The following is a 19,294-nucleotide window of genomic DNA, read 5'->3' on the forward strand; positions in this document are numbered from 1 at the left end:
GTGTGATGCTGCAGGTGCGAGGAAAAGACCGCAGAAGCGGTCAAGGAGGAGAAGGGTAGGAGCCACAGATGCGGTTGGCTTACCGCACCTGCGATGGCGCAGGTGCGGTTACTTGGTCGCAGATGCGGTTTTGGACCATTAAGTAAAGGCCGCAGAAGTGGCTAATTGACCGCAAATGCGGTACTGCAGAAGCGGTATCTGGCCGCAGGTGCGGAATCCCTGGGCCAGAAGGTATATATTATTTTCTTCGCGAAATTTTGCTAAGTACACCATTTTTTAAGACGGGAAAGAGGCTAAGGCGGTGGATTTAAAGAGAAATCAAGGGATATCAGTTGGGTAAGTTCCCTAAGCTTCATTATTTGGGTTTATAATCATTTTTTCATTGTTTAATCATGGTATTAGGGGAGATTAAGGAAGAAAAATTGGGGATTAGGGTTTGAGATTAAGAGACTTTAAAATGGAAATTTGAGGGGTCATTTGGACTCCGATTTCAGTGTTCTTGGGTATGTATGGACTCGTGGAAGGATAAGGATTACGCTGATATAATTTTTACCGAGTTCCATGACGTGGGACCGGGGGTCGGGTTTTGGTAATTTCGGGATTTATGTTGTAAATTGATTATTTTCACTTGGGCTTCGTTCCCTTAGCATATTTTGACGCCTTGATTCTGATTTTGGATAGATTCAATGCGAGTGGAGGCCGATTCGAGTGGCAAAGGCGTCGCAGAGTAGTATTTCAAGCGGTTTGAGGTAAGTAACCATTGTAAATCTGGAACTGAGGGTACAAAACCTCGGTATTTGACTTGTTTTGATGAATGCAATGACGCACATGCTAGATGACGAGTGTGTGGGCGTGCACCGGTAGGGATTGTAACTTGGTCCGTCCCGTAGCGACTATAAAGCCGCGTATTTGATTTGGAACCTTATGATATTTCGTACTTTAGTCATTTATACTATATTACGGGTTGTATGCCATGTTTGGGGCCTTGTGCCGACCTGTTGAGACCTTTAGGGGCATTTTTACTGTCTTTCCTCACTTTACTTGTTTGAAAGTACATCCTCAGTCATGTTTTACCTGTTTATTGTTTAAAAACTGGTTTTATCACTCTACTTCTTAAATGTGAGGACTGTTTGGACTGAGTTCCCTAAATTCCTATTGTTGTGCCCGAGAGGTTGTGAGGTTAATGATTGAGAGAGTTTGAGAACCCAATGGTGAGGATACCTATATATGTATGACTTATGGATCGGGTTGCACGCCGCAGCGATACTTATATGGATCGGGTTGCACGCCATAGCGATATATATATTGGATCGGGCTGCCCGCCGCAGCGATATGACGCTTGGGCTGTAGGAGCCCCTCCAAAGTCTGCACACCCCCAGTGAGCGTAGTCGACTATAAATTATGGATCAGGCTGCACGCCGCAGTTATTATTATTGTTGTTGTTGTTGTTGTTGTTGTTGTTGTTGTTGTTGTTGTTGTTGTTGTTGCTGCTGCTGCTGTTGTTATCACGAGTGACTGAGAGGCTGCCCGAGAGGCCATATTCTGCGTGATACCTTGCCCGAGGGGCCCAGTCATCATATTTTCACTGATTTCACTCTTCTTCAAAATAAGCCTCTGTTGAAAAAATTTGCTAAGTATGTGATTTCAAGTATTTCAATTGAAACTGAATTTTTATGACGAAACTGGTTTTAAACTGTGGGGTTTGATCTGTTATCCTGTTGTTTACTCATTTATATGATTTTTAACTGCTCGTCACTACTTTCAGACCTTATTTATTTTAGCTACTTACTGAGATGACATACTCACATTACTCCCTGCACCTTGTGTACAGATCCAGGTGCCCGAGCGGCAGAGTGAGGGTCCTCAACTTATCCAGAGTTTGCCGGAGATTGCAAGGTAGCTGCATGGCGTCTGCAGCCCTGCTTTTCTCCTTCCTATCTTGTTCTTTTCCGCACATTTTTAGACTTATGATGTATTAGACAGTTGGTTGTGTACTAAAGGCTCTAGACTCGTGACACCAGATGTTTGGGCTGTTGTCTTATGTTTTATTGATTTCCGCATATTTCAGTTGTTTTAAACACCTCTTTGTGAAATTGGTATTCAAACCCGTGTTAAAAAAAATGATTTTATGAAAGCCAGTTGGTTGTGGATATATGATGGTTAGGTTGGCTTGTCTAGTAATATGATAGGCGTCATCACGATCAGTCATTTGGGGTCGTGACAATTATATTAATATAATTAAAATTGGAACAGTTATGGAGTAATATTATATTGCAGAAAAAAATATTCAATAAATAGCGGAGGTTATAACTGCCGCTATTTAACCTATAATAATATTGTGTTATAAAATTTGTAGGTGTTAAATAAAGAAATTGCGGGGGTTTAGACCTCCTTTATTTTTTTAATAAGTGACAGCCAAAGCTACCAAATTGCGAAGGTTATACCACCGTCAAATACTCACCGTTATATGATAACGGCGATCTGTCAAAAAAATCCCGCAAATTGGTTGCGGCGAACATTATTGCGGGGGTTTTGGAAACCGCCATAAAAGTATATTGCAGAGGTATTAGACCGCCGCAATATGTAAATAAAACCTCCGCAAATTCAGCATTTTTTTGTAGTGAATTATCGGTGCATTAAAAAAAATGAAAAAATAGAGAAAATCTCACCACAACTCAACCAATTAAAGCACATATCTTGGAACTGAAATTGAAAAATTAAAAAGAAAAAGACTCATCTATAAATGCACGTACAAAGTTATTTTTTATGCTCTCTTCGATTTTTCAAGATTCAGGCTGACTGCAATGATTGATGATTGAATTTTCAAGGTGTTGTACAACACAACTCAGTGAACATATTAAACTTTGATTTCTTTTTCTTAGAGATTACTGATAAGATTTGTGCCGTTTTGTTCTTTTTCTTTTCAACATTGAACGAAAAGAGCTTGTTCCTGCAAAGATTTTGAGCCCATGGCATGCAAAAATCAATCACTCAAAAAGTCAAATTTGCCGCATCAAAGAAAATTTTTAGTATTGAAGCCTAATATTAATAAATCATTGTCTTGAGGCCCGGAACTAAGTTAATCTATGCAGGCAAATAAAGAATAGAGTAGTGATCATAACAAAGAATTGAAACACTCAGCAAGATGAAATAGAGAAATATGATGGAGAAGTGGAATCAGCACCGGTGAGAAACCAAAGATAAATATAGAATCAATCAAAGCCCAAGTCCCAGCATGTATTACACAGAAAAAGTTCATGATATTTTCTGAACTCCCTACAAATAGTCAAGATGCAAACACCACCGTAACCCTCTACCGCCACAGGTAAAGAAAACTTGGGTGCATGCTTCTTTTTAACAAAACTTAAAGCCGAAATTTAATAAGCGACTTGAGTTTATACTAATAAGATTCGTATATCTTTTTATTTGAAGTTGTTTATAATGGTAATGTTTGAGCCATCTTGCACAGATCTCTTCCATTCATGAAAAACATATGTAATATTTTAGAAAACAATAATCAAGGTTAACCTTATATTTGTTTTAAAATAATTTTATACATTTTTAATAGTTCAAATCTATTTGAAGTAAAAGAAATGCTTTGTATGTGTATTTTTTGGTCGAGTGTGAGAAAATACCAAATCAATTAAAATTCAATATACATACTGTTTTTACCGACAGAGTCGGTCGATTTTTAATGCCCACCAAGTTTTTTTTTGTCAAACCCAATATTCAGTCGGTTTTCCGGTCGGAAATTACCTTTTTTAGTAGTGAAATTTATTGCTTAATATTTATATTCACCCGCATTAATTTTAATTTTCGTTCTATTATATTCTTTTTTTCATGGCAGTGTTCGAAAATTTGTATTCCATAATCCATAAAACAATTTATTACTTAATTTGTTAATTCTCAAATAAGATAAGTAAAATCCATATGCAAGACTAATCACAAAAAAAAAAAAGGAGGCAGGGGGGGGGGGGGTAAAAACAAGGTTTAGCATTTTTCGGTAACAGATAAGATTCTACATTAAAAAAAATCTACCCTAATCTTAACAAATTTTATCGGATATCTCAGATTTATAGGTCTCTATAATAAATAGAGTCCATATCAAAGCTATTTTTCAACTGGATTCCTTCTTGTAGTCTAACAATGGAGTTTGATGAGCAAACTAAGGCGCATCTGAAGGCCAGTCAAAACCCTAAAATTCTTGAATTAGAAAAACAAAAACAAGTAGAAGATGAAAAGGGTTTGATCATAGTAAAACCAAATTACAATATCATAAGTGAGATTAGCAGAGTTAATTATGTTGATGATAGTTTTGTTTTTCCACCTGGATATCGTTTTTGTCCACATGATGAAGAGCTTATCATTCATTATCTTAAGAAGAGAGTGATGAATGAACGTTTACCACATGACAAAATCAAGGAGGTTAATCTTTATAAATATAGCCCTCAAGAGCTTTCAGGTTATATTTTGTTTTTCTTAATCTATTTTCATTAATTAATCTCTTACAATAGAATAATCATGTTTAGTTTCTTGTATGTTTCATGACTAAGTAACTTTAATTAGGGTTTGTGTATGTTAAACTTAAACTTCAAAGATCTTGGTACTTAAAGAGTTATATTAATGTAGTTTAACTCGTTCTGATGCCTGCAGTGATGGATTCAGAATTTAGAATAAGACTATATACTATATTTAGAAGCAATGGATTCGAACGATCTATTGCGTCTTCTACACTAAGAACTTGTGATTAGGGTTTGTTGTTTTCACTTGGATACTAGATAATTTTTTTTTCTATTTACCTTTATTTTCGGGTTTATACAAAATATAAATCTAGATTCCTGATACTAAAAGTTTACTTTAGCATTAATCCTGCTATTTAATCTATGGTATCTGTGGTTTTGGATGGTTCAATGATATTGTAACATACTTAATTTGAACCTTAATCACGAGTGAACTCTATTTGTGTTGCTTATCCTACTTAATTAGGGTTTTCTTTGATCATTTTCTATTATAGAGAAGGTAGTTTAGTTCTCTTTGTATGATCTCTTAACGATTGTATACATTTTTTATATGATTTTATCTAATTGAATTTTGTATTACTCTATAAGCATACATAATTGTCCTTTTTTTTTTAAACTTAGTTGTCATGTGACCAGGAGGGTCACGGGTTCAAGCAATGGAAACATCCTCTTGTAAGGCTGCATACAATAGACTCTTATAGTCCGGCCCTTCCCCGAACCCCGCACATAGCGGGAGCTTAGTGCATCGGGCTGGCCTTTTATACTATTGCTTAATACTTGACTATGTGACTCTTTATAGCTACTTAGTTCACTAAAATGTTCCTTTGTTTTTCCTTGTTTAACATGCAAATAGAGAACTATTCAATGCTGGGAGACAAGGAATGGTACTTCTTCACTCCAAGGGATAGAAAATATCCAAATGGTAATAGGCCAAATCGAGCAGCAGGAACAGGTTATTGGAAAGCTACTGGAGCTGACAAACCTATAAAGCACAATGATATTAAAGTTGGATTTAGAAAGGCTTTAGTTTTTTATGAAGGAAAACCTCCCAAAGGTGACAAAACAAATTGGATTATGCATGAATTTCGAGTGAATGAATCTCGCAGGCTCAAAAGACATGCACAAGACATGAGGGTAAGAATCTTATTTTTCATAAACTTTTAATTTTAGTTAGTTTCAATTGTATTCAACTTAGATTATGAGTCGGACTAGCTAGGTAGAAACAAACGAGGATCTATCAAAGACAGCCTCGCTGCCTGCACAATGTAGGAGTAAGACTGCATACACACTACCCTCCTCCAGAACTGACAGTGGCGGAACCGGAATTTTCATTAAGGGAGTTAAAATATAAAGAAATAAAGTCAACAAGAAGTCAAGGGGTGTCATTATATATATAATATTTTAAAAATACCGAGCTATACAGTATAATTTTCCGATGATGGGTATCGGTTGACACTCCTTTGACGCATGTGACTCCACCACAATATACCGACCATATTGTTGTTGTTGTACAAGCTAGCTAGAAATTCCAGATTCTTAACTTGAAACGTTTGTGGGTATTAGGAGTTTTATTTAACAATAAAGTGAGTCTACAACCAGGGGCGGATGCAGCCTATTACATGTAGGTTCCCGTGAACTCAGTAGTTTTTGCACATAGCTTATATATATGTTATAAAATTCACTAAATATCTATAAATTTTTTATTATGAACCCAATTATTTATTGTATATATACTTAAGGTCACTATAGGAACTCATAAACTTTAAATACTGGATCCGCCTCTGTCTACAAATAAACTTTTTCAACCTTTCTATTTCTCTTTTTCCTTTTTGGTCTCTTATTATTTAATATGCTTTAAGTTATACGCATTGACAACATAAAAAACTTTTAACTTTTACATTTTAAGTATAATTTAACCTTTATAGCATGTTATCAACTTTCTTTTCGAGTTATTAGATAAAATAGTTACGTATTAATTTGTTATTCCATGTAACTTAACCTAATGGTGAAAAAATTATACAAAGTACACATAATACTTAAATTCATTTACTATCATGCAAATATTTAGATGAAATTCACAGTTCTTTATAATCGAGGACATGGTTAAAAAATATTCAAATACCAACGACATGACCCTCGATAGAAAGGTGTGGAGGTCGAAAATTAGGGTGATGAATTGATAGACAGTCTATAGTTTTGCATTGTCTTATCAGTAGTAGTACTAGGCGTGTACCTTCCTATTCCTAGTCCTTTGTTTCTATAGGGTATGTTAGTGTTAACGGTAGGATGGACACTATTCTTGTAGTTTCATATCCCTGGATCTCTGTCATTATTCGTTGTATTATTTGCTTACACTATCTTATTATATTATTGTTGTTATTGTTTCTCTATTGATCCATCTTTTTTGGTTCTTGAGCCGAGGGTCTTTCGGGAAACAGCCTATCTACCTTCATAGGTAGGGTAAGGTCTGCGTATACACTACCCTCTGTAGACCCCACTTGTGGGATATTCTACTAGGTGGTTGTTGTTGTTGTTTTGGTAAGAGGGGAAACCCGCAACCGTTACAACCTATGCCACAGTCTCTGCCCTTCGGATGAGCACTCTGTGGTGAGCACTTTGTACGTACCGGGTAAACCTCCCCTGTGTGCTAACCTGCAAACCACACGGAGGATGAAAATCGCACTAGGCAAGTCCTGTGCGACAAAGCTCAACCCAGGAGACATTGAGGGGAGATTTGATCCTAGCATGGATGACCACCCTCCAAACTAACTAGGCAACTCCGAAGAGTTGTTGTTGTTGTCATCGTCGTCACAGTTCTTTATAAAGTAACTTTTTTTTGTTGTTGCAGCTCGACGATTGGGTTCTATGCAGGATTTATAAAAAAGTTGACAAGTCATTCAAGAATGCCCGAAAGGAACAAGAGCAAGACGATGCAAGCATAAGTTGTTCTTCTATTGGTAAGATGGAGAATTGTGACTACGAAGGAACTACAGATTCATATGAAATTGCGAGACAAAATTTAAAATTACCTCATCATTATGATATCACTTTCGACGATCCTGGTTTCAACATGGATTATAACAAATACAGTCTTGATAATTTTTCACATTATGGACCAAGACCAAACTATGGCATGCCTCTTCATCCATCATTTTCTCCTGGAAATATTTTTTGGGATCAAAGAGGATATCAAGAGAACTGCAACATTTTGCCTATGAATTTCGACGTGAATAACTTTTATGAAGATTCTTATGATGAAATTCAATCCCAGAATATTCTTGATAGTCTTCTTGATGAGAACTCATCGATCTATAAAGATTGATCCTATATTGATCGTCAATAATGAGGTTTTAGGCTTTAGAATTTAGATTAAGACCTTAATTATAGCTAGTTCATTAGCTTAATTCCACTGTTTTTAGATAGTATTAGTTTTTATGACTTCTTGATTGAAGTTCGTTTTGATGTTTGACTGTTTAAATATTAATTTTCTTCGTCTTGTGCTATAGTTATATCTCTTTTCTTTTTCAATCATTTGCTATACTTGTTATTAAGTTAGAAAAATGACATTGTACAGCCGCGGTAAAAATAATAGCCGAAAAAATGTATAAATTTGTATATTTTTTTTGTATATATATTATATAAAAAAATTATACAAGTTTTATACACTTTTTCGGCTATCGGTGTAAATAATTTATGGGACGGGCTAAAGTGATAATACCCCTATTAAGTTTGTGTTATTATTATTATTATACCACTAATTGATCTTCTTATATTGGAGATTTCTGCGTAATATATACTTTGCTTTATACAGTTTATATGGTTTTTTATTCTAATCTGATTTTAACAAGTCTTCTGATAAAAAATGATTTTATTAATCAAAATCAATAATTGGTTATCACGGTTTAAAATCACATTTTTATCTTTACTCACTTATATTTCTCTAATGGAATTAGTTTAATAAAATTGATTATTTAATGATTATCTAAGTATTATATTTGATCAGTTCTATAGTCGAAACAATCAGGATATTCTTATGTTATGTAACGATTGTCTAATCTAGCGTGCTGCTTTTTTTTTTTTCCCTTTTCAATTAAGGAAAAAAGCTTATACTTCTATGTCTACTTGCGAAAAAATATTTTCCAAAGAAAGAATATATAAATGGTGCAACTTAAAGCACTTATGGATTTGCCAAAAAAAAAAAAAGGAAGAAGAAGAATGAAAACCTTAGGGGATTAGAATATATATATATATATATATATATCATTATTCAATATGCTTTTCTCTTATGCCTTTCTTCGGTCATGGTTCGATATTCTGGTGTCCGAGTCGTAGAGGAACCACACCATCCATTCCGATCTTGATGGTTAAACTCTACTGCGGTGACGATACTATAGGGGAGGTCTTGCGGGAAAATAGTTCAACACCAGAATAATAAAAAGCTTAACATCTCTCATTCTTATTACTTTTTCAATACGAAAACAAAAAAAAATGAAAAATCAAAAGGTCATTTTATTCAAAACCCCAATTGTGTCATCCCTTCTCTCCCACTTCATACTTCGGAACTCATATAGAGATAAACGCGCTTTATATATATATGGTGAAAATGGCAAAAGGGAGCATTCTTTAGCGGTGAAAATGTAAATAACTCTTAACAATTATCATTACTTTGACCCGAAAGGGGCATAAAATTTGAAAGTAATCGTCATTACTCGTTATATATAATCGTAAAGTAAGAAAAGAAGAAAGGACAGAAGCATCATACTTTTCATCCCAACTGCATTTCAACAGGCTTCTCTTCAAACTCGACAAAAGTAAATTTAATAAGATAAATTGAATATAAAAAGTGCAAGTTGTTTGAGAAAGGTTGTTGCTCCTTTTTTGCATCCTAGTATCCTCCCGACAATAGTAGAAGCAAGCAAACTGTAGTAATAGCACAGAAGTCATAACATTCAATATTCCAGTCGTCAAGGGCAGTCCGATGTATTAAGCTCCCGCTATGCGCGGGGTCCGGAGAAGGGCCGGACCACAAGGGTCTGTTATACACCGCCTTACCTTGCATTTTTACAAAAGGTTGTTTACTCGGCTCGAACCCGTAACCTCCTAGTCACATTGTCAAGGCAACAAGAAAAAATGGAATGCATTGTCAATAATTCATAAATGTTTGTAACTTTCACCTAAGAAAGTCGCAGGCAGGCCGCGCAATTAATGACAATAAAAAAAATAACTTTTCCTGAAATTAATCACTTACAACTGAAATGCAGTTCAATGGAGCTGGACACATTCGCAAATTTGCTACTTCCACTGTAAAATTAAGGTTGGAATTTACAAAATAAACAACTCATTACATGGACAAGTTGCACATTCTCTCAAAAGGAAAATAAATCACCAGAACAAAGCAGAAATCTTAAATGTAGCCAAAAGCTGGTAAAACAAACAGGAGAGGGAGGACTACAGCCAACTAAGATGATCTGCAGAATGCACAGGATCTGATAGTAAAAACATCTCCTCTTAGTGTTTAGGCTACAGAGTTGAAGAAGTTCTAGATTTTCTCATCTTTTCATCTTGTGAAACAGTAGGTGGTGACGAGGAAGATGAAATCGCGGCATGGTAAGACGAAGATGCTAGCTGAGCAAATGCTGGAACAGCACCACCTGTAAGGTTTCAACCATGGAAAAGCATGTCAAATGGAACAAAATAAGGGAAGAGAGACAAGGTTTCCAAACTCGCAGTCTAGATAAAATAATAGGTAACAGAAACGAGTTTTTGTTCCAAAGGAGGGAACCTCTTGGATCTCCCTCCTATCAAAGAAACCAACACAAAGTACAAGCAGACAAAAAATGAAAGTGGAATCCAAGATTTTCTTTGTCAAAATTCAAATTTCCATTATCATCTCATCCTAGTCCAACCAATATGATATGAATAAGGTTCAAATCGGCAAAGGATTTCATGAGACAGATCTAGCTGAGGATTGCCATAATTCAAAGTAGTTACAGGAGCAAAGGAAGAAAAAAGGATCATTTCTGCTGCTCCTTGGCATATCCTCTTCATCCTTTCTAAGAACAACTCACTGATTCCAAAAAATAAATACTACTCCCACCGTTTCAATTTAGATGACACACTAGTATGTTCAGCTTAGGTTCATCTGATATTCTGATGAATGGAAATTTAGAGTCGTTGTAATGAAAGCTTTTCTACTTTATTGGTGCTTTCAGTTTTACATAAGAGAATTAACCATCTTACCAATCTGCCAACACTAAAGCCTACAATTTTCTTCATGTTCTTAGCTTGATGTACTCATGATGAACAATATAACTTGCTCTCATTTTATGTCGATTCGAATGCAACGAAAGCCCTAAAATTGTCCTCCATCAATGCTACTAAGTACTCTCTTCTAATTATTCAAATATAATGAACGTATTAAAGGGAATAGGCTATTTCACAGAAGGCTTTAAAAATCTGTAATAGATTAGACAATCTTAAAGGTTTGAAAAAGTAAGTTCAAACCTGCTAACCCTGCACATGCAGATGAGAAAACTATCACAGGAGGGGCCTGCATAAACAAAAAGAAAAAGTAAAAATATAGCAGGTAAACCACCAATATAAAGTCCACCACTATAAAAGTGAGAGAGGCAGACAACTAAAGAATAGGAACGAGTGAATCAATTCCTTTTTTGTCTGATAAGGGAGAAGTCTATTATATTTTTACTTTACATGTTCTATACTTTTGTCATGTACGTAAATATGCTTTACTATTGTGTAAAACACTTATGACTTAAGGTTGTGTTGATGATAGAGTTCAGAAAATTGGCACATTATCGCTCCTAGACTAAAGTCTAGTGCTTTAAAATTTTGCCGTAGCAATGAATGCTAGCATCTATAAGCTTTCGGAGACATTATTAGAAGTTTCTTCTGGCCTTCTGGGTCTCCTTAAACATTCACATATTACAGCATGAGGAAGTAGGAAAAAAGAATACTTACACCAACAAGGAAATGCAACCACATAGGTCCTTTAATCCACCTTCTAACGATCGGCATCACTGCAAGTAGAAGAATGAGATATAAACAGGACTTGTCGGTTAAGATTAACATGATCACAAGCAACATTGTCACCTCACTGTGGATTCCAGATGCATATAACACGAGTATAGTACTTAGGTAAAAGTTATCCCTCTCAGATGAACATATCAGTATCTTTTACTCATTTATTTCCACAAAGAATTCAAATTCAAAACGAATGATAGTATGCCGGACCAATACCCAGATGGGTGGTGTTATTTCATGTTACAGCATGGTTTGGTTGTAACATGAAGCAGAGCATACAACAACAACAACAACAACAACTAAGTTTTAGTACCAAGCTAATCGGAGAGACGGAGACAGCTATACGAATCCCCAGTATCCATTTGCTCCTTATAGAGAAAATTATAATCAACACAGAGCATTAACCTCGGGAAAAAAAGTATATAAGTGACACGGAAAAGCCGTTAACAAGAAGAATCACAAATGTTAACCAAATATAGAAAGTAAGGATGGTCAAAACACAGGTTCATACCATGGTTGAACCCATAGAACGCACTTGTAGTCCCACCAACCGCAGAACCAATCTGAACCATTAAGTAAGTAGTTAAGTAGCGGGGAAAGAGTGATGAATTAGGACAAGCAGATTCAGAGACAAAACAGGCGATTTATATAATACATTTTCTATTGGCGATTTCATAAAAATTTTAAATGGGGATTTCAGATTTACATTTAACACACTTCTAAAAGTACAGGTACTACTACTATTCTACGTAACTCTCATATGTTGCAACATTAAAGAATTAAAATTTATTTATACATTCAACTTAAATACTAATATTTTTGGGGTAAATTTCACAACTGGTTATAACTATGACTTTTTTTATCAAAGCCATATAAATATGTTTTTTGCACACAAAAATCATAAAACTTTTACTAACTCACAAAATCATAGGTGACCGGAAAACACAACTTTTCGATAGTATTTTTTTTATTCCATATTTTTTTCAGTCGAATAAATAATAATTCAATTAAAACAAAAATGACCCAACCCGACCTCACGTCACCTGACTCAATGCCCATATATGTAAATTAAAATAATACTAAAAGTGAATCCTCCGAAACACGAAACTTCTAACTTTTATTTCTTTTCAAGATTTTCATTCAAATTGATAGCGCTATTGTTTCAAGAGCTCTCTAATTGTCCATACCTTTTTTTTCCTAGGTCAGAATCTCACACATTTCAAACTAAATTATTTTTGGGGGAAGGCCTCACTTTTAGTATTATTCTATTTATGTATAAGGGTATTGGATCGGGACAGGTCAGTCCCTCTGTCCCGATCCAATATAATTGACTGATTGATCGAAATTAATTGCATTCGCTAGCCAAAAAGTGGATAGAATATGTAAATTTATGTATATAATACACATATATGCAAAAATATACATATTTTTATTATTATATTTGGAGGCGGCTATATATATATATATCTCCTATTTTAATTGGGTTGTTATTTATTAAACTGACAATAAAAAAATAATAAATGTGGAATAAGAAATACTGCCGAAAAGTTGTGTTTTTTGGTCAATATAATTTTTGTGTGAGTTATTGAATGTTTTATGATTTTTGTGTGAGAAAACATAGTTATAGGACTTTGGTAAAAAAAAATCATATTTATATGACCTTTTGTGAAATTTACCCAATATTTCTGCTATAAAACCAACTTTAAGTATTCTTCGTATTTTCTTTTCACGGCTACCAGAGCCAGCTCCAAGGTTAGAAGTAGTAAGGCTTGTGTTTTAGGCCCCCAAATTTGGGGGGCCCATTTGTTTAAAAATAATAGGTTCATAGGCATTTAAAAAATAATATTTAGTACTTTTAATACAAAAATAGAGTTTATAATAAAAAAAAAATTTAGATTTATAAATAAATTAATAATTTGACTTACTAAAAACTGGGTAGATGAATATTTTTTCCAACGTTTCAATTTTCCACTTTTTACTCCATTAAAAATTTTACTCTCTTGCTTAATTTGTCCAAGTCAATCTTTATTTTTCCCTATCTCTTTATATTTCAGAAACACCTACAAATTTTCTATCTTTCTCTTTGATATTTTTACTCACCTTCTTTCTCCAAGATTTCACTACTCACCTTCTTTCCCCAAGATTTTATTAGTTCAAGTGTTCAACAATACTTTCAAACTTCCAATAGTTCTATACTTCTATTGCTCTATAAAATCTTATCTAAGATTAATAATATCTCAAGAAAGATTAAATGAGTTGGCTATATCATCAATTGAAAAGGAATTATAAGAGAAAATCGATTATAAAAAAGATTATTAACAACTTTGTATCTCAAAAAGTTAGAAGAATATACTTCAAATAAAAACATATTTTATAACTTTCTTTTAAAAATTTAGGCCTCATATTAAACTTTGTCTTTAGGCCCTGCGTAAGCTCGAGTCGCCCTGACTGCTACTAACACAATCCATATGCATGTGCAATTTAACTTGTCTACTCATGGGTAAAAAAGTAGTATTAACATAATAATTAATTGAAAATCTGAAATCAAACCATAGAAAAGCTATCACGGATTAGAGGGGGAACCGTCCACTGGCTTGTCTCCTGCAAAAATGGAATGAGAGAAACACTCTCATACATATACACATATAATACAGAACTAAACGAAAAAGGAATAGAGAAAGGGTTGTTTTTACCATCTCCTTAGAAAGAGGACCCGCACAGTGCGGGCATCTCATATTACTACTACTACTACTACCGCTATTATCTTTGTCTCTTCTCTGGTTTGGTTCCTTCATCATCATCACCAATTCATCAATTCTACAGAGAATCTCTGATTTATGCGGTTGGGGCACTGGAGCAATAGGAGTCACCAAATTCTTGCTTTTTGGAGAAGAAGATCACCTAGCTCTTTTTTCCCCAAATTCTCTGGATTCTACGGACTCGTTTAATTTCAAGTATGGGCCTCGCTCCAGTTAAGACCATGAATTTATCTTACCATCTTGCTTCACAACCCTGTAAGGCAACATACCTTAAGTTGCTCCATAATATATAGCCAATGATAGAACGAATGAACGGCCATATCATTTGCTACTACTTCTATCAAGTTCAAAAAATCAAAAGACTACTCGATCCCACGATCTAGTTAACTGAGCAACTTCAATACTATAGATAACTTCATTTGTTGAAATGACATAATTGGCCGAATAAATTAAATAAACCTGAAGGAATTCAAGAAGGCAAAGCTTCTGTAACTAGTAAAAATATTCAGAAGAGCAATTGTATTGCCGCAATCCATTAGTATAATTCCACATGAAATTCCAACATTCCAGGTAACTTAGATTTCATTGGATAACCTTATGTATCATTGTAATTAGTATCATGTCATCCTGTAGTGGTTACACTGCATATTCTTTATTTAACCAACATATTTTCAAAGTGCAGGTAGGTTGTCACACCTGCAACATTGAAATGGGACAAAGACGTTATCACCTCCTTTTTATGGGGAAAGGGAGTTTTTCCACTTTAAATGACATCATTGAAATGGGATTATGTATTTAACTTTTAGAGTCGCCACTTGGAATTGTTTATTACGGTGTTCCAAGTCACCATTTATTTTAAATCTCAATTCAAGAAAAATTGACTCTATTTAGGTCTATGAAATGCAGAAGACCAAGTAAGGAATTCTGTTAACCCAGCAGAAGATGTGAGCCATTTCCGAATTCCGTGATTTTAGCACGATCATTTTGCAATTACACTCGGCTTAATTATCTGATTATTACATGTTTTAGAACCTATGTGCTTTTGCCTTTACCGCTTTTAATTATATAATAATAATAATTTAAACAATTATGAAATTTTACCCAAAAAAAACAATCATGATATTTATGATGTCGCACACTTGTTTTTGTACACATTGCAAATCACGTCACGTGAGACATACACATGATTTACAACATGTTCATTTTTTTATTTATTTGAAGTTGGTTGGTCAAATCGCATAAATGCGAACTTGAATTTGGATTTACATATCATAGTTATGCCACGAGAACCGTACTCACAACCACGATAATTAAATTATTGTTGAAGTGCGCCTAAAAGCAACTAACGTGTTTATGAACACTATCTCTTATAAATTCGAGATATTTATTTTTATGTCTATTTCATCCCCCTTTTTTTCGCGACGAGTCTTGAATTAATTTGGATATACCCTTTCATTTACGTAATAAACTTTGGATATACCGCAGTCTACATCACTCACTAACAATTACTCTATTTCTACTTATATAATTAATCAAGTAGGCCCAAAGTTGCATTCAAGCCCAATTCATCTTAAATCTTATCAACCCCAAACCAATCCAAACATAACCAAGCAGATCCTAAAAACCAATTAGCTAAACAAACTTACTGCGATACTATCGAAACAAGCTAATACATCACTCTAACAATTGGATCAAGCACACGACTAAACTCAACGAAGCAAAAGATTGATATGAACTTATCCAAAAGATTTCAGTGAAGCTCATAAAGGAAGTACGTATCTTCAAGAAAACAGATAAATGAATTAAGACAATGAACAAAGACAAAATAACACCGAAGAGATTGTGTTTCATGGCTGATTTTGCTGGGTTTGGGGCTGTTTTTTAAGCCGGGTTTTGGTGAGTTTCAGGACTGTTTTGGGGTTGGTTTGGGGTGTTTTGTGGGCAGGGTTCAGAAAAGCGCCCGCTTCCTCGCTTTAAGCGAGAAGCGAAGCGGAGCGGAAGGTTGGGCGCTACTCCAATTAAAAGCGGCTCAGGTAAAGAAAAGCGCCCGCTTCTCTCTAAAAAGCGAGAAGCGGTGAAACGGATCGAAGCGGAAGAAGCGGTCACTTTTCGAATTAAAAGGTCTAAAGTTTTTTTTCAAGTTAAAAGACCAAATCGCTGACTTCTGTTCCAGACCCAGTAGTTTCTTCGACTTCTTCAGCAGCAAACTAGGGTTCTAAACTAGCGATTTCTTCCTCACTAAAACGGTAAAACCAGCAATTTCTTCAAGCAAACTAGGGTTCTTCTTTTCTTCTTCAACACTACAACAACAGCTTTCAAGTTTCAACAGGTATGTTTTGCTTTTGCACTTTTTATTTTCATTCTTCTTCTTCTTTTTCTTTTTCTTTTTCTAAACGTCCAAAAAGCACCGAAATGCTGGTGAATTTTTTTCAGAAAAATTCTGCCCAAATTCTGCCCAATGATAGTGGAATAAAAGAATTTGACAATCTTGTAGAAGAATAGGATGCTCATTTTGTGCTTTAATTGATGCTACTCTTTAGCTTTTTAATTGAAGTATTGAATATTTGCTTACAATTACATGTGTTGTCTATGCCGTATTTATTTTAATTTTTTTTTAAAAATTCTGCTTCACTTAAAAAAAGCGGGCGCTTCGCTTCTCGCTTTTCGTGAAATGGGGGTTGTCGCTTTTCCTCGTTTCATGCTATTTTTAACACTGTTTGTGGGGCTGTTTTAAGGTGAGTTTACAGCTGGTTTGTGTGGGTTTAAGGTGGAAGAATAAAGCTGTAAAAAGGGAAAACTCCGTGCTCCTCGAGCAGCTACTGCTGCTGTGTTTTTGATGCTGGAAATTGGTGGTTTTGGGTGACGTTTTCAGCATTTTTTGGGGGCTGTTTGGTGTGAGTTTAGGGACTTTTTCGAGCTGCTTTTAGGGGGATTTCTTGGCTGGAAACTGGTGAGAAGCTGCTCCAAGCACGCATGATTTTTCACTCCTCAAATAGAATCTCAATTTACCAGAAAAGGAACACCGGACTATTCAAGGCAAATCAGAACTCTGTGCATATTACTTCAAACGTTCAAGATATAAAATCGAAATCTAACAACCGAACTTCGAGATTTTTGAACATAACATTAACTACACCTCAAACTAACAACAGTTAATGCTCACAGATTGCTCACACAAGACGCAGCATCCGTTTCCATACTTGTTTCTGTCATTATCACTTAGATCCACAGCATGTTCCAGGTATCAGTTAAATCAAACACTTCAATCAAAGTTATAACATTGCACTTATGCTAAAACTAAATTTCAACAGATTCAAACAATTGAAGCACATGATTTAGAAGTACATCCAAATTTTCATTACGAATCAGAGAGGAGATACATGATTGAGATATGTACCTGGTCGCTTAGGAATCAACCTAAAATTGCCAAATAAAAGCTAGAAAGGAGGAAAAGTTGGAGTTCAGCTGCAGTTTATTTGCAAAACAGCTTCAGTTACCAGTTGAAATCAACTTGAAAACCCAGGGAAGTGTGAATAAAATCTTCAATCTTCCAAAAAAAGCTTTTGTTTATGTGGGAATTTGAGGGGAGTTGTATGAATTCTACGGCGTCGTTTGCCTGGTCCTTGGGCTGGGGCGTAGGTTATATGTTGAAATTGGGCCTAGAAAAATCGGCCCAGCTGCTTAATTGAGGCACATAGCAACTAATGCATCTTTTATGATTTTTATGTATTTTAATAATGCAATTAAAGTCTAAAAATGCAATGAATGCAAGATAAAATATTTTTGATAATTTTTTATGTTAAATTTATATACATATGACGGTGTAAAAAAGGTTTACACCATTAGTCCAGTTTAACCCGTTATATTAGGTTATTACTTTATTTTTCAGGTTACCATATTAGCTTGCTATTAAAACTTACTTCCAATCTTTTTTAATAGTGAAAGAAAAGTAAAGGTCATATTGTTCCTCATTTTCTTCCAATATTAAAGGGGTTGAAGAGAAGCTGATATGAAAGAATTATCAAACGGATAGTCACCCCAAAACCTTAATTCTATGCTCTTATGAGAAATTCACATACAGTCAAACCTCTTTATAATAACGTTATTTATTCCGAATATTTTTGAATGTTATAGCGAAGTGCTGTTATATAGAAGATATTGTATACGGTCAAAATCATATGCCTCCGATTTTGTAGCTCGAGAAATCGCATCGAGGGCAAAAACTCGATATAGATCAATCTCGGGCTCAAAGGTAGAATAAGAGGCCCGAAGACCTAAGTGCTCGAGGAACATCGGAGTCAAGTACGACCGACTCCGAGACAGTGCCATTATGAGTTTGTTACAGAAGGACAAGATTCCCCCACGTCTCCAAGATCATGGCGTAAATTTCGGAATGGATTTGTACGAATTAGTACAAATCCGTACTAGGTGGTTATACATATGCCCTAATAAGATTCCTTACTGTAAATAGAAATGTACCTTATTTAGGCTTCCCATATTATATAAAGGAGACCCCAATCACTTAAAAAGATCATCTAATCATTGGCAAAGAATATACTCTCTTAATTTTCTTGCTCATTGTTCATCAGAATTGTCCTTTAGCTTTATTATTCTTGCTTTATTGTTCTTGACCAATCTCGAGGTCACTTGGGCTCGAGGTCAAGGCTGGCTTATCTATTGCTTAGGTATTACTTATTTCTTTCATCTATACTTCAGATTTCTTGATTATTAATTAGTGTTGAACAAAATCACGTATCATTAAAACCACAAATCAAATTTAATTGTTACTCGTATTTTCGAGGTAAACAATTTGGCGCTCACCGTGGGGCTAAAGATAACAGTGATGATTTCATTACTAATTCTCATAACATACGTTATTTTACACTTTTTCTTGTCAAGAATTTTTTGATTCTCAGGATTAAACATGTCGAACTCGCAAAATTCACATGTTCATGACAATGAAGGTCTTGGATT

General features: G+C 34.9%; 2 protein-coding genes across 2 annotated transcripts; one reads left to right on the plus strand and one right to left on the minus strand.

The window, feature by feature from the left end:
• The first annotated feature begins 4,086 nt into the window (after nt 1-4,086).
• Nucleotides 4,087-8,004, plus strand: LOC107780770 (NAC domain-containing protein 67-like). The gene is made up of 3 exons (XM_016601351.2): nt 4,087-4,462; nt 5,374-5,654; nt 7,369-8,004. Exons 1-3 carry the CDS (start codon nt 4,147-4,149, stop codon nt 7,840-7,842), a joined length of 1,071 nt encoding a protein of 356 aa, XP_016456837.1. The 5' UTR covers nt 4,087-4,146; the 3' UTR covers nt 7,843-8,004.
• A 1,718-nt stretch (nt 8,005-9,722) lies between these two features.
• LOC107780769 (uncharacterized) lies at nt 9,723-17,899 on the minus strand. Its single transcript, XM_016601350.2, has 7 exons — nt 17,718-17,899; nt 14,255-14,573; nt 14,112-14,162; nt 12,073-12,124; nt 11,499-11,557; nt 11,025-11,070; nt 9,723-10,171 (listed from the first exon to the last, which is right to left on the minus strand). The coding sequence occupies exons 2-7, from the start codon at nt 14,360-14,362 to the stop codon at nt 10,041-10,043; spliced, it is 447 nt and encodes a 148-aa protein (XP_016456836.1). The 5' UTR covers nt 14,363-14,573; nt 17,718-17,899; the 3' UTR covers nt 9,723-10,040.
• Nucleotides 17,900-19,294: the final 1,395 nt, after the last annotated feature.

This window comes from Nicotiana tabacum, chromosome 18 (genome assembly GCF_000715075.1).
Source record: "Nicotiana tabacum cultivar K326 chromosome 18, ASM71507v2, whole genome shotgun sequence".
Lineage (NCBI taxonomy): Eukaryota > Viridiplantae > Streptophyta > Magnoliopsida > Solanales > Solanaceae > Nicotiana > Nicotiana tabacum.

Coding starts and splice junctions, on each gene's coding strand:
- LOC107780770 (XM_016601351.2), top strand. CDS start 4,147: ATGGAGTTTGATGAGCAAACTAAGGCGCATCTGAAGGCCAGTCAAAAC. Junction 4,463..5,373: donor TAGCCCTCAAGAGCTTTCAG/GTTATATTTTGT, acceptor ACATGCAAATAG/AGAACTATTCAATGCTGGGA. Junction 5,655..7,368: donor GACATGCACAAGACATGAGG/GTAAGAATCTTA, acceptor TTGTTGTTGCAG/CTCGACGATTGGGTTCTATG.
- LOC107780769 (XM_016601350.2), bottom strand. CDS start 14,362: ATGATGATGAAGGAACCAAACCAGAGAAGAGACAAAGATAATAGCGGT. Junction 12,125..14,111: donor TCCGTGATAGCTTTTCTATG/GTTTGATTTCAG, acceptor TTAATGGTTCAG/ATTGGTTCTGCGGTTGGTGG. Junction 10,172..11,024: donor TGCATGTGCAGGGTTAGCAG/GTTTGAACTTAC, acceptor GAAACCTTACAG/GTGGTGCTGTTCCAGCATTT.